The 15,320-nt window shown below is 46.3% G+C and overlaps 1 protein-coding gene across 4 annotated transcripts in view; it reads right to left on the bottom strand.

Moving 5' to 3' along the window:
• DIAPH2 (diaphanous related formin 2) overlaps positions 1–15,320 on the bottom strand; it is a 1,874,941-nt gene that overhangs the window by 375,094 nt on the left and 1,484,527 nt on the right. For all 4 annotated transcript variants that reach the window (XM_069746079.1, XM_069746080.1, XM_069746081.1 and 1 more), the window contains one exon: positions 14,286–14,450. In XM_069746079.1, the coding sequence (XP_069602180.1) occupies positions 14,286–14,450 (165 nt within the window). The remainder of the gene's footprint in view (positions 1–14,285; positions 14,451–15,320) is intronic.

Below are 15,320 nucleotides of genomic sequence, written 5' to 3'. Positions count from 1 at the left end.
GGTGTCGTAAGTATGGTTTAATTAAGAATAATAAAGGAGCCTGTGTGTTTCTTTCAAATAAAGAATTTTATTCTGACTATGTCTTTATTTACTATACAAATATAGGATTAGTAATGGATAGATGTCTTTTAGATGCTTCTCCATTACTAAGCCCTGAGCTTGATGTCACCTGACGGTGACATCAACCCCCCCCCCCCCAACTATTATCCCACTTGCCACTGCTACAAGGCAAGTGGGGAGAGTGAGGCTAAGTGCCAGAATTGGCACATCTTAGAGATGCGCCTTTTCTGGGGTGACTGGGTGCTGATATTTTTAGTCGGGGGAGAAGGCAATATCCATGGCCCCTTCCTAGGCTATTAATATCAGCATGCAGCTGTCTGCATAGCCTTTGCTCGTTATTAATTTTAGGGGAACACACATCAATTTTTGGGGGCCTCCCCTATTTTAATAGTAAAGTACACGGTTGTCAGCTGATGTTAATAGACTGGGAAGCTCCATGGGTGTTACTCCCTTCCCAGGCTATAAACATTGGCCCCCAGTCACTGGCTTTCTCTCTGCTGGCGTTGAAAATTGCATGGGAGCCACCGCCATTATTAACCGAAAAATAATCTTTTATTAATTAAATACATATATAGTAATTTGCACACACACTGTACTAATTGTATTTGTCACTGACATCTATATATCTACCTATTCTAGGTGTATTTACTGTATCTAATTTATCTCTTCTATCCTGTCGCCTCCTGCAGTGATTTTACAGAAGCCGACAGATGAATTACCAGTTATTCTTCTATCTTTCTGTGCAATATAAATACATGTACAGCTCTGGCAAAAATTAGGAGACCACCACATCAAATCCCTGTCATGGCCGCCCAATTTCCAGACCCCAGTGAAAACTTCTGGAATGTAATCAGGAGGATGATGGATCGTCACAAGCCATCAAACACAGAAGGACAGCTGACATTATTGTACCAGGAGCAGTGAGAGACTGGTGGAAAGCTGCCGAGACGCAGGACAACTGGGATTAACAATTATGGTTATTCCACAAAGTATTGATTTCTGAACTCTTCCTGAGATAAAACATTAGTATTGTTGTTCCTAAATGATTATGAACTTGTTTTCTTTGCATTATTTGAGGTCTGAAAGCTCTGTTTTTTTTTTTTTTAATTTTGACCATTTCTCCTTTTCAGAAAATAAATACAAAATGTATTGCTTGGAACCTTGGAGACGTTGTCAGTAGTTTATAGAATAAAAGAACAATTTACATTTTACTCAAAAATGTAAAGAGGAAAATCAGACAAACTGAACGTTTTGCAGCGGTCTCTTCATTTTTGCCAGAGCTGTATATATGTAAGTGAAAAGTTGAATGGAGGTATCTAACAGAATGATTGTGAATATTGCTGATGGCTTCGATTCATGTCCAACCTAAACTAATAATATTCAAGTTATTAAGTTATGTGGGGAACAGATGGTGTTGTCGCTCTTACTGACCAAGCTTCAAGGAGACAGATGTTCATGAAGAACACATATTCCTTGGTAAATAGCCGGAGGTTACACGGTTAGATTGGAGCTGTGGCATGTCATCCGCCACATAGTGCCACCATCGTCACATAATGCAATTACAGACGAGTTCCCGATGGTTTGCTGGCTGCATGTTGAGGTCGTTGCACCTTCCCTCGCTTTCGTCCATTGTCATTTGGGACATTGACTTGTAGAAGTGACAGGGGAAATGTTCTAGCGCCGTGGTCAGGGGTGACCCCGCTATTTGCTTCCATACATTTCCCCAATGATTGCTGCTTTAAATGGTCCTGAATTTTGCAGCCCATTATGGAGCCCGGACCCGGCGCAGCCGATGTAGATGACAGATTTAGCGGTCAGCCCGTCAGTGGCGGGGCCGAATATTACTTTGCACCATTGATAAAATAAAAGCTGCATGTAAGTAGGACCTGGGGAACTTCTGGATATTTTGCTGGTTGTTTCTGCTGAGGCCGTGACCTCTTGCTTAGAGAGGCCTCTGGCTACAAATGAATTATTCCGGTAGAACCAGCATGAGGTGCCGGCACAAAACACTTTCCAACGCATCCAAAGAGCAGAGAAAAAGAAAGATCCTTAAGAAGAAGGACAGTCTTCTGCTGTGATAGATCCGCTGCACCAGTCATGGCCGGCCACCGGGATCACGTGGCTTCTCGAAATGCTAACGAGGACGGGCAGCAGGACCACCAGCTCGTGTATGGCGGCTTCTATAATTCTGAGGAATGGTGACATCACAAGAGCGAGACGCTCCTCCGAGGATCCAGTGATCACTTCTACTTAACGTTTTAATTGAAAATGAAGACTGTTATGATCCGGTGACCTAGGAGCTGCATGAGAACTTTCACTAGAGAAGGTGGTCACTGTACTGACCGCAATCCTGAACTTAACACCGCAACTAGAAGTAGCCGTGGAGTGTACCTAACACACCTGGACACCTCGTCACAGCCGGAGGACTAAATACCCCTAAAGATGGAAATAGGAATACTATCTTGCCTCAGAGCAGAACCCCAAAGGATAGACAGCCCCCCACGAATATTGGCGGCGAGTCGGAGAGGAAAAAACATACACAGGCAGAAAAACAGGATTAGCACAGGAGGCCACTCTAGCTAGATAGGACAGGATAGGACAGAGTTCTGTGCGGTTAGTATAAAAACCCTTCAAAATATCCACAGCAGAATATACAAAAACTTCCTACATCTAACTAAAGATGTAGGAGCGTATATCTGCAACTCCAGAGAATCCTACAATCAGAGTAGGAATAAAACTGAAACAAGCACACAGCAGTGTGCCACAGAAACAAAAACCAAACATTTATCTTTGCTGAAATAGGCAGCGAGCAGGAGAAGCCAGAAAGTGATCCAACACTTCACAAGGAACATTGACTACTGGCAAGGGCTAAAGGATACTGCCCACTTAAATATCCCAGTCAGAATTGTAATCAGCAGATACACCTGGCCAGGACTGCGAGTCAGAGACAACTGCATTCCCACCTACAACCACTGGAGGGAACCCAAGAGCAGAATTCACAACAGAAGACGTAAGAAACGTTATTTTAAGAAATACTAAACACAGTCCAATTTTTCAAGGCGGCCATCTGTGGAGCTGGCTTAGGCTGGTTTCACATTTGCGGTTGTGTCTGCAGCGTTTTTGACGCATAAATCCGCATGCGTCTTGATTTCCTATCTTTAACATTGTAGACACAGGTGCATGCGTTCGCCCATGTTTGCTTACGCATGCTTTTTTTCGCGGTGTGCGGCGGGGCACCCGTCTGAGGCGTCTAGATCAACTACTTGAGATTTAGAAGATAACCACCTGATTACACGATCAGAACTAGAATGGTCTAGACCAGATTTCTGCAGTCATGTCTCTTCCATGAATAAGTGGGCAGAGGTCTGACCCTCGTCCTTCAGAAGACCATCCGCATGGACGTCCAATAACTCTGTGTATTGGACCCATTCTAAGAAGGTCATCTTTTCTCCAGAAAGGTCCAAGTCCCATCTAGATTGACCTCGTGTGAGAGGGCTATAACAATGACAACCATTATTATTCACTACAGCTTGGGATGGCTGTCTCTTGAACCTGTCACTGGATCTGGCGCGACCACTGGATCTTGATCTGGTGCGGTCATTGAATCTGAGTATTGTATGGCCATTGGATATTGATCCCATGTGGTCACTGGATCTGGATTTTGTGTGGTCACTGGATTTTGATTTGCTTCTGTCATTGGATCAGGATTTTGTGAGGTTGCTAGATCTGGATCTGATGTGGTCACTGGATCTGGTGTAGTCAGTGGATCTGGTGCAGTCACTGGATTTTGAGACATCACTGGATCTGGAGTAATCACTGCATCTTGATCTGGTGTAGTCACTGGAACAGAGTATTGTGTGGCCACTGGATATTGATCTCGTGTGCTCACTGGTTCTGGATTTTGTGAGGTCGCTAGATGTGGATCTGATGCAGTCACTTGATCTGGATCTGGTGCAGTCACTGGATCTGGTGTGGTCAGTGGATCTGGAGAGGTCACTGGAACTGGATCTGGTGCGATCACTGCATCTTGATCTGATGCAGTCACTGGAACAGAGTATTGTGTGGCCACTGGATATTGATCTCATGTCACTGGATCTGGAGAGGTCACTGGATCTGGTGTGATCACTGCCTCTTGATCTGATGTAGTCACTGAAACAGAGTATTCTGTGGCCACTGGATATTGATCTCATGTCACTGGATCTGGATCCACTGCAGTCACTGGATCTTGATCTGGTGCATTCGCTGGATCCGGATAAATGCTGCTCCAGTCTAGAGAGCAATCCCCCCACACCATAAATAGCAGATAACTGCTTCCAGCTTTGGGTTATTGATCTATTGATTCCCTGAGATAATAAATCCGTCTATTTCGGGGCCGCCATGTGAGAGCACCCGTCCTCGGCAGCTCCTGCGCCGCGGCCCTGATCCAGGCGAGAGGCTCTTACGTTTCCTTTTAGCATTTAATCGATCAATAATACATTAATGTCATCGCAGTCTGAACAGTCGTCAAACAAATTGAAAAGAGATTAATTTATATGTAATCGTATGTCCAATAAGAGTAAATGGCCGACGCGCCCTGCTCACATTTATCTAATGCACTGCCTGGAAATGTGCACCGCCGGCAGCCCTGCCTGCAATCCTTCCACAATCCGCCCTGACTGACAGGAATATGCAGCAGGAATGGAGCGGCAGGGGTTAAAAAAATAATTAAAATGGAAGAAACCAAAGACCCGGAAAATAATGAAGAACAGCGGCACGGGGCTTGTAGGCACTCGTCTCATCAGAAAGGGTGGTCGACTTTTGCAGATTTTGATTGAATGTGATGCAATTGTGCAAATATTCTAGATAAATACAACGTTGTATTTTGGGTACGCAGCTCCTGTGCAGACCTATGTGCCCACAAGGCTACATACCAGTCCTATGACCTCATCCTGTTCATGTTTTTCTCCAACCCCTCTTATTGAGAGTCTACAGACAGACCTGACTACACGGGAGACATACGGCACAGTAACCATGACGACACATGGCCCTGCACGATAGCTGCATACACAAAGTAGAAATCTGTAATGAAGACCAAGGCCCCGATGCATCAGCCGTCACCACAAATCCGGTGCAAAATTCTGTGTAACTTTTACAAGTGCAACTTTTTATGTTCCGTCATGTTTATGAAAAGTGACACAAACTTCACAGGAAGATGAAAGACTCTTCATGAATTTGGTGCGTCCTACTCCAGCGCAGCCTTCACCAACAGCGGCCTGTGAGACACCGGCCCAATGACATCAGGGCTGGCGGGGGGCTAGGTTGGAGGCTTTGGAAACTCTGTATGAACAGTCCCTTAGAGGAAGGACGGCTTAGACGCCGGAGACGAGGGGGTCTCCAGATTATCATCTCTTGCCTGCATACCGCCCAGTCCAGGCCATTGGCCCATTAGATGGACTCCTCACCTCCTAGCGATGGGTCACGTGTTGATCCCTGAAATCTCTTGCTAGCAAGCCCCTTAGCCTCTCATTCGACATAGGGCAGGTGGAGGGTGTAAGAAATCAGCCTGGCATCTTATAGGAAGGAGGGAGGACATTACACTGTCTGCTACAGCGGAAGGCGGATCAAGCCTCATTGTATCCAGTAGGATGGATTCAGTTACGTAAACCAGACCTGGACATCATCCACGAGGGCAGCACAACGGTTTTTGGCTTTACGTTCCCAGACACCATGCTGCCCCTGCTTTACCAGACTCCATGCACCTCTGCTTTCTCAGACACCACGCTGCCTCTGCTTTCTCAGACTCCATGCTGCCCTGTGTTCCCAGACTTCATGCTGCCTCTGCTTTCTCAGACTCCATGCTGCCCTGTGTTCCCAGACTCCATGCTGTCCTGTGTTCCCAGACTCCGCGCTGCCCTGTGTTCCCAAACTCCATGCTGCCCCTGCTTTCCCAGACACCATGCTGTCCCTGCTTTCCCAGACTCCATACTGCTCCTGCTTTCCCAGACTTCATGCACCTCTGCTTTCCCAGACTCCACGCTGCCCCTGCTTTCCCAGACTCCGCGCTGCCCCTGCTTTCCCAGACACCAGGCTGCCCCTGCTTTCCCAGACTCCACGCTGCCCCTGCTTTCCCAGACACCATGCACCTCTGCTTTCCCAGACACCATGCAGCCTCTGCTTTCCCAGACTCCATGCACCTCTGCTTTCCCAGACTCCATGCACCTCTGCTTTCCCAGACTCCATGCACCTCTGCTTTCCCAGACTCCACGCTGCCCCTGCTTTCCTAGACTCCATGCACCTCTGCTTTCCCAGACACCATGCAGCCTCTGCTTTCCCAGACTCCGCGCTGCCCCTGCATTCCCGGACTCCACGCTGCCCCTGCCTTCCCGGACTCAGCGCTGCCCCTGCTTTCCCAGACACCATGCAGCCTCTGCTTTCCCAGACACCATACAGCCCCTGCTTTCCCAGACACCATGCAGCCCCTGCTTTCCCAGACACCAGGCTGCCCCTGCTTTCCCAGACTCCGCGCTGCCCCTGCTTTCCCAGACACCGCACTGCCCCTGCTTTCCCAGACACCATACCACCCCTGATTTTGTGCCTGAACTGTTACACAACGAGGGATTACACGTCACGGATGATTCTGTGGCAGATTGCAGAAGACGTAGAGACCCAACAAGTAGCAAATGAAGCTTAAATGCTTCCTCTTTGCAAGGATGTGACAAGTAAATGGGAGCGCATTGCTAAACACCAACAAGTGAATTATTAATATGGCGACAGCAGAGTTGGGATCTGTGGGATTATACAGGGGCGGCCATGCAGCTGTAATATAGGGTGGCGGATCCCCGGGCTTCAGAGGCAAAAGTCAGCAGCCGCTAAAAATCCAGTGTGCAGTTTAGGTCCAGTCACTTCCATTTAGCTTTAACTTTGGGGTAAAGATTATGTTCACTTGTTACACAACATCGTCAGGTGTTAACAAGCTAAGAGCGACTGTCAGCAGCGGAGGCCGCACCAGGATACTGGCCCTCTCCAACATTTCATCTGCTTATATACCCAACAGGGGCCAAAACTAAATACAGAGGGGCCCTAAGAAGAATGGAGGGGCCACTGCAGTCAGCAGAAAGCTGAAAAAGAGATGTGATAAAATATCATGAATCTGCATCAGTGTAAAGTCGGTGAGGTTTGGGGACGTCTCCGAAACGTGAGGAACAGTGAGGACCTCTATTACTTGCACCGCACCAGGGCTGGAGGACTGTCCACACAACATCTATTAAAGGGGTCATCCAGCTCTTGGCAAGTCATGGTGGATCCACAGAATAAGGCCGGCGTCACACTCAGCGTATGAAAATACGGTCCGTTGTTTATGGCCGTAATACACAGAAATGTCCCCAAAACAGTGATCTATATGTCATCCGAAGGCAGGGTGTGGCGCATGGCATCCTCCGTATGTAATCCGTATGGCTTCCGTACTGCGAGATTTTCTCACAGGCTTGCAAAACGGACCATGGGCACAAATATTCGAGCAAACATATATGCTGTCTATATATCATTGAGACACACATAACATTATATATATATATATATATATATATATATATATATATTAATATTTCATACAGCGCTAGATAGCAGAAAAGCCGATAATTCAATTACCGGCTTTTTCTTTCTCCTTCCTAAACCCGACATGATATGAGACATGATTACATACAGTAAACCATCTCATATCACCATTTTTTTTGCATATTCCACACTACTAATGTTAGTAGAGTCTGTGTGTAAAATTTGGCCGTTCTAGCTATTGAATTAAAGGGTTAAATGGCGGAAAAAATTGGCGTGGGCTCCTGCGCAATTTCCTCCACCAGAGTAGTAAAGCCAGTGACTGAGGGCAGATATTAATAGCCTGGAGAGGGTCCACGGTTATTGCCCCCCCCTGGCTAAAAACACCTGCCCCCAGCCACCCCAGAACAGGCACATCTGGCCAACGCCTGTACTGTGGTGAAGTGCAGCCTGTGTGGGGATATCGGCCATGTCGCTGTGGATTGCCGGGATGTTAGGTGCAACCTCTGCGGTAAGATGGGCCACCCTCACAGGGACTGTCCAGACGCCTGGCATAATATCTGCAGAGTCTTCCCTGATGAGGCTGTACTGGCAGGGGCAGAGGCTCAGGAGGATGAGGATGTGGTGGCAGGGGCGCATGAGGGGGAGGATTTAATTTCAGGAGAGATGGTGACCAGCCCAGATGCCCACCAGGAGTCCATTCATGTAACACCAGAGAAGCAGGGTATAGAGGGTGCAGAGGGGAACTTGGAGGTCGCTCCTCAGGTCCAGCGGCCTCAGGAAGCCCCCCCTTCAGCATCACTGTCTGAATCTGATGACTGGAGTGTTAATCATAATAAAAGGAAGAAAAAGAGCACGTCCTCCCGTAAACCTGAGGCAGAATATGACGCCCGTCAGAGCGCTACTAAGAAGGTTCAGAATTGTGCAGGAGTGATGGTTGTGTCCAACAAGTATGGAGTTTTATCGGAGTCTAATGATGATGATTATGAGACAGAGTTGAGGAAAGTTGATGCAGAGTGTGACAGGGACATAGAGGACCACCCTCCGTCAAAGCGGAAGCCCTTATCTGTAGACCCTCAGGTAGAGTCTGACTTGGACACCGGTGGTGGACAGAACATCCCTGACTCATGATGATGGCAGTTACTGTGCTCCTTCTCTATTGTGTTGTGATGGCGGGGTTCTCATTAACACTAACCTCAAGTAATGTCAACAGTATTAAGGCAAGGAGGACGAGACATGTGGTGTATGAACATCTCACACATCTGGACACCGATGTCATTTTCCTGCAGGAGACACGACTGACATCTCTGGGGCTTATGAGAGAGGCTGAGAGGGAATGGCGGTGCGGTCCTTCTTTCTGGTCACTGGCTGTGGAGCCTTACGCCGGAGTCGCTGTCCTGTTTAACACCAATGATGTGACTGTGCATAGGATGCTTCTTCTGCACGTCCCCTCTATGGTCTGTCAAGATATTGGGGCATCACTTGCTGCTGCTACCCCAATAACTGCTGCAATGATTGTATCTTAGGGATTGCTGGATGAGGTATTTGGGCCATTCACCTGATGCCTCATTCCTATTCTCTTCATTCTCCAATGCCTCATTCCTATTCTCCGATGCCTCATTCCTATTCTCTTTTTCTCCCATGCCTCATTCTTATTCTCTTCATTATCCGATGCCTAATTCCTATTCTCTTCATTCTCTGATGCCTAATTCCTATTCTCTTCATTCTCCGATGCCTCATTCTCGTCATTCTCTGATGCCTCATTCCTATTCTCGTCATTCTCTGATGCCTCATTCCTATTCTCGTCATTCTCTGGTGCCTCATTCCTATTCTCGTCATTCTCTGATGCCTCATTCCTATTCTCTTTTTCTCCCATGCCTCATTCCTATTCTCTTCATTCTCTGATGCCTCATTCCTATTCTCTTTGCTCCCAGATGCCTCATTCCTAGTCTCTTCTAATCCGATGCCTCATTCCTAGTCTCTTCTTCTCCGATGCCTCATTCCGATTCTTCGCTCCCCATGCGTCATTCTTATTCTCCGATGCCTCATTCCTATTCTCTTCATTATCCGATGCCTCATTCCTATTCTCTTCGCTCCCCGTGCCTCATTCCTAATCTCTTCGTTCCCCAATGCCTCATTCCTATTCTCTTCGTTCCGATTCCTCATTCCTATTCCCTTCGTTCCCCGATTCCCCGATTCCTCATTCCTATTCTCTTCATTCCCCGATGCCTCATTCCTATTCTCTTCGTTCCCCGATTCCTCATTCCTATTCTCTTCATTCCCAGATGCCTCATTCCTATTCTCTTCGTTCCCCGATTCCTCATTCCTATTCTCTTCATTCCCAGATGCCTCATTCCTATTCTCTTCATTATCCGATGCCTCATTCCTATTCTCTTTGTTCTGATGCCTCATTCCTAGTCTCTTTGTTCTCTGATGCCTCATTCCTAGTCTCTTCATTATCCGATGCCTCATTCCTATTCTCTTTGTTCTGATGCCTCATTCCTAGTCTCTTTGTTCTCTGATGCCTCATTCCTATTCTCTTCATTATCCAATGCCTCATTCCTATTCTCTTCATTATCCGATGCCTCATTCCTATTCTCTTCATTATCCGATGCCTCATTCCTGTTCTCTTCGTTCCCCGTGCCTCATTCCTGTTCTCTTCGTTCCCCGATGCCTCATTCCTATTCTTTGTTTTCCCATGCCTCATTCCTGTTCTCTTCATTCTCCAATGCCTCATTCCTATTCTCTTTGTTCTCCAATGCCTCATTCCTATTCTCTTCGCTCCCCATGCCTCATTCCTATTCTATGATGCCTCATTCCTGTTCTCTTCATTCTCCAATGCCTCATTCCTATTCTCTTTGTTCTCCCATGCCTCATTCCTATTCTCTTCGCTCCCCATGCCTCATTCCTATTCTATGATGCCTCATTCCTGTTCTCTTCATTATCCAATGCCTCATTCTTATTCTCTTCATTATCCGATGCCTCATTCTTATTCTCTTCATTATCCGATGCCTCATTCCTATTCTCTTCTTCTCCCATGCCTCATTCCTATTCTCTTCGCTCCCCATGCCTCATTCCTATTCTATGATGCCTCATTCCTGTTCTCTTCATTATCCAATGCCTCATTCTTATTCTCTTCATTATCCGATGCCTCATTCTTATTCTCTTCATTATCCGATGCCTCATTCCTATTATCTTCTTCTCCCATGCCTCATTCCTATTCTCTTTGTTCTCTGATGCCTCATTCCTATTCTCTTCTTCTCCCATGCCTCATTCCTATTCTCTTTGCTCCCAGATGCCTCATTCCTAGTCTCTTCTAATCCGATGCCTCATTCCTAGTCTCTTCTTCTCCGATGCCTCATTCCGATTCTTCGCTCCCCATGCGTCATTCTTATTCTCCGATGCCTCATTCCTATTCTCTTCATTATCCGATGCCTCATTCCTATTCTCTTCGCTCCCCGTGCCTCATTCCTAATCTCTTCGTTCCCCAATGCCTCATTCCTATTCTCTTCGTTCCGATTCCTCATTCCTATTCCCTTCGTTCCCCGATTCCCCGATTCCTCATTCCTATTCTCTTCATTCCCCGATGCCTCATTCCTATTCTCTTCGTTCCCCGATTCCTCATTCCTATTCTCTTCATTCCCAGATGCCTCATTCCTATTCTCTTCGTTCCCCGATTCCTCATTCCTATTCTCTTCATTCCCAGATGCCTCATTCCTATTCTCTTCATTATCCGATGCCTCATTCCTATTCTCTTTGTTCTGATGCCTCATTCCTAGTCTCTTTGTTCTCTGATGCCTCATTCCTAGTCTCTTCATTATCCGATGCCTCATTCCTATTCTCTTTGTTCTGATGCCTCATTCCTAGTCTCTTTGTTCTCTGATGCCTCATTCCTATTCTCTTCATTATCCGATGCCTCATTCCTATTCTCTTCATTATCCGATGCCTCATTCCTATTCTCTTCATTATCCGATGCCTCATTCCTGTTCTCTTCGTTCCCCGTGCCTCATTCCTGTTCTCTTCGTTCCCCGATGCCTCATTCCTATTCTTTGTTTTCCCATGCCTCATTCCTGTTCTCTTCATTCTCCAATGCCTCATTCCTATTCTCTTTGTTCTCCAATGCCTCATTCCTATTCTCTTCGCTCCCCATGCCTCATTCCTATTCTATGATGCCTCATTCCTGTTCTCTTCATTCTCCAATGCCTCATTCCTATTCTCTTTGTTCTCCCATGCCTCATTCCTATTCTCTTCGCTCCCCATGCCTCATTCCTATTCTATGATGCCTCATTCCTGTTCTCTTCATTATCCAATGCCTCATTCTTATTCTCTTCATTATCCGATGCCTCATTCTTATTCTCTTCATTATCCGATGCCTCATTCCTATTCTCTTCTTCTCCCATGCCTCATTCCTATTCTCTTCGCTCCCCATGCCTCATTCCTATTCTATGATGCCTCATTCCTGTTCTCTTCATTATCCAATGCCTCATTCTTATTCTCTTCATTATCCGATGCCTCATTCTTATTCTCTTCATTATCCGATGCCTCATTCCTATTATCTTCTTCTCCCATGCCTCATTCCTATTCTCTTTGTTCTCTGATGCCTCATTCCTATTCTCTTCTTCTCCCATGCCTCATTCCTAGTCTTTTCTTATCCGATGCCTCATTCCTATTCTCTTCATTATCCGATGCCTCATTCCTGTTCTCTTCGTTCCCCATGCCTCATTCCTATTCTCTTCTTCTCCCATGCCTCATTCCTATTCTCTTTGTTCTCTGATGCCTCATTCCTATTCTCTTCTTCTCCCATGCCTCATTCCTAGTCTTTTCTTATCCGATGCCTCATTCCTATTCTCTTCATTATCCGATGCCTCATTCCTGTTCTCTTCGTTCCCCATGCCTCATTCCTATTCTCTTCTTCTCCCATGCCTCATTCCTATTCTCTTTGTTCTCTGATGCCTCATTCCTATTCTCTTCTTCTCCCATGCCTCATTCCTAGTCTTTTCTTCTCCGATGCCTCATTCCTATTCTCCGATGCCTCATTCCTATTCTCTTCATTATCCGATGCCTCATTCCTATTCTCTTTGTTCTCCCATGCCTCATTCCTATTCTCTTCATTATCCGATGCCTCATTCCTGTTCTCTTCGTTCCCCATGCCTCATTCCTATTCTCTTCTTCTCCCATGCCTCATTCCTATTCTCTTTGGTCTCTGATGCCTCATTCCTATTCTCTTCTTCTCCGATGCCTCATTCCTATTCTCCGATGCCTCATTCCTATTCTCTTCATTATCCGATGCCTCATTCCTATTCTCTTTGTTCTCCCATGCCTCATTCCTAGTCTCTTCATTATCCCATGCCTCATTCCTATTCTCTTTGTTCCCCATGCCTCAGGACACTGTATTGATTTGTTGTCCCTTGTTGAGTTCCCTTCTCGGTAGAGATTCCGTTTGTAGTTTCATCTCTTAATTCCACCAGATTTGACGCTCCGATCCCGGATATCTGCCAGGACGCGGACATGGGCAGAGGAATGGGAATGTTTTCACGCCCCCGTTATCTTCAGACACGCGATACTGTTTAGTTTCTCTGTGGACAAAGCTCCTGAAGTCTTTTGCATAATGACGCATCCCGCCACCTTGTATCATTTTCACCAATAAGTCGATGCACTTCCTTCTACACCTAATTCTCATTAATGGCCAATTCTCTGGGTTTGGATTTTACAGGACTGAGTTCTTTTCCCTGCTGTGTAATTCCCTTTTCTTGAGTATTTTAATGGCAGAACTCCCCGTTATTTTACCGCCTATCCGCCGCACCAGTCGCTGAGCTGCAGCCAATCGTTCTATATCTATTTCAAGAACAAAAGCCTTCAGCTCTCAGTCAGACAACCCGCCGCTCCTTCATGCAATGGCAAAACATGAAATCAATCCGATCAATATGTATACAGACAAAAGAAATGTTTCGGCTGAAAACAAAATGCCTGAATAAATATTTGAACATAGGAAGATATGAATGGATGATGCATGAAGGCGTCCCGGCTGCTGAGGAGGCTTTTAAATGGAAGGATGTGATGGGACAGATGGAGACAGGTAGAAGGAATGTAAATGGAGCATCTCTTTGTATCCAGTGGTCTTTCATGAAAGTCACATAATACTGACTGAGCTTATGGAGCCACCTAAACAAACCCTTCACATTCAGGCACCTATAGGTTTCCCCATTACAAGTATGCCAGGATGGATACAGTACTGACCAAAGCAATGCGCCCAACTCTACGACCATGGGAGGGCCGATGGACCCTTAGGGCGACCTCTACTCTAGACATTTCTGATTGCAGTAAAGAGCCAACTGTGAATGATCTACGACACAATGATCTAGGACACAACACCACGTACCTAGCCCTGGTGGCCATCAGAACCCTAAGAGAATCCATGGAGAAGACTTAGTGTTTTACTGACAGTTCTGAGAGGTATGTGGTGATCCCAGTCCTACACGTCACAATGTCTCATTGGGTCTCTTCATGGTGTAAATGGCCTTGTGCCTCTCGTAATGTCAGGACATGCAGGTGACATTCTTACAGAAGGACGGCGTCACTGGCCTACACGTCTAGGGTAGGAGATCATGTCAGCGTGATGGAAACATATTCTGGAGAGAACGGTGGAGATATTTGTTGACATGAAACAAAACAACAGTAAGGAGGCTCATACTCACCAAGAACAGCGAGCGAAAGCTGCAGAGATCTCCGAAGAATTCCTCCACGCTGACTGCCTTGGGATCGAAGGTGAAGAACTCTCCCAGGTTGTTGTACAGCTTGTTCATGTTGTTGGACATGTTGGAAAGCTTCTCGCACTGCTCCCGAGCGCTCTTCGCGAAGGTGTAAGTACTTGTTAAGGAAAACCTCTTAAAATCAAAATGTCGGCTACAAAGTCCAGCACCTTGCATCTTATCCTAGCGAATACGATCTGACGGGTTTACACAGAGCTTTGGTAAGAGGTATTATATAAAAACTTTCTATCAAAATTTGTCAGAATAGTGGTCATTCGTCTATAAAAAATGTGCTACCTGCCCTCAGATGTAGCAGAGCTGAAGTGAGGAAAAGGAAGTTCAAGCGACCTAAAGTTCTGGCAAAATGCTGTTCAACATGAGCTGTCCACTCAAAAAGAACAGATGGCAAGTTACAGTGTGTAGCAATGGGAACGGATTAGACTTATTGTCAGCAGTTGTACCTTGTACAGGACAAGCACGGGACAGGTACAAGACAGGTACGGGACAGATACAAGACAGGTACGGGACAGGTACAAGACAGGCACGGGAAAGGTACAAGACAGGCAAGGGACAGGTACAAGACAGGCAAGGGACAGGTACAAGACAGGTACAAGACAGGTACAGGAAAGGGTGAGGCAGTGGCAGGTGTTATATGCGAGGGTATAGCACAGATATAGCTGTGATTGCAGTGCAAAATTAAAGTAAGTTTGTTCTTGGGAAAGCTAATTGCCCCAGGCAGATTTAAGAAAACCAAACAGATTCTATTTAAAAACCTTGCAGTAAAGGGTTGGCTGTGCCAGTGTTTGTTTGCAAGTGTCAGAACAGGTGACTCTGCAACATCCGGCTTAGGTGTGCAGTAACACAGAGCCAAGAGCAGCTAACGCCTGGCACCCACAGCATAATACGGTGGTGCCATCGCCATCGGCAACCTGTCTAGGATACAGACTGTTGTGACGCCCCGGCTGCGATCTGGAAGATACC

The sequence above is a fragment of the Ranitomeya imitator genome, chromosome 2 (assembly GCF_032444005.1).
Source record: "Ranitomeya imitator isolate aRanImi1 chromosome 2, aRanImi1.pri, whole genome shotgun sequence".
Classification (NCBI taxonomy): domain Eukaryota; kingdom Metazoa; phylum Chordata; class Amphibia; order Anura; family Dendrobatidae; genus Ranitomeya; species Ranitomeya imitator.
This window is presented reverse-complemented; position numbering and strand designations above follow the sequence as displayed.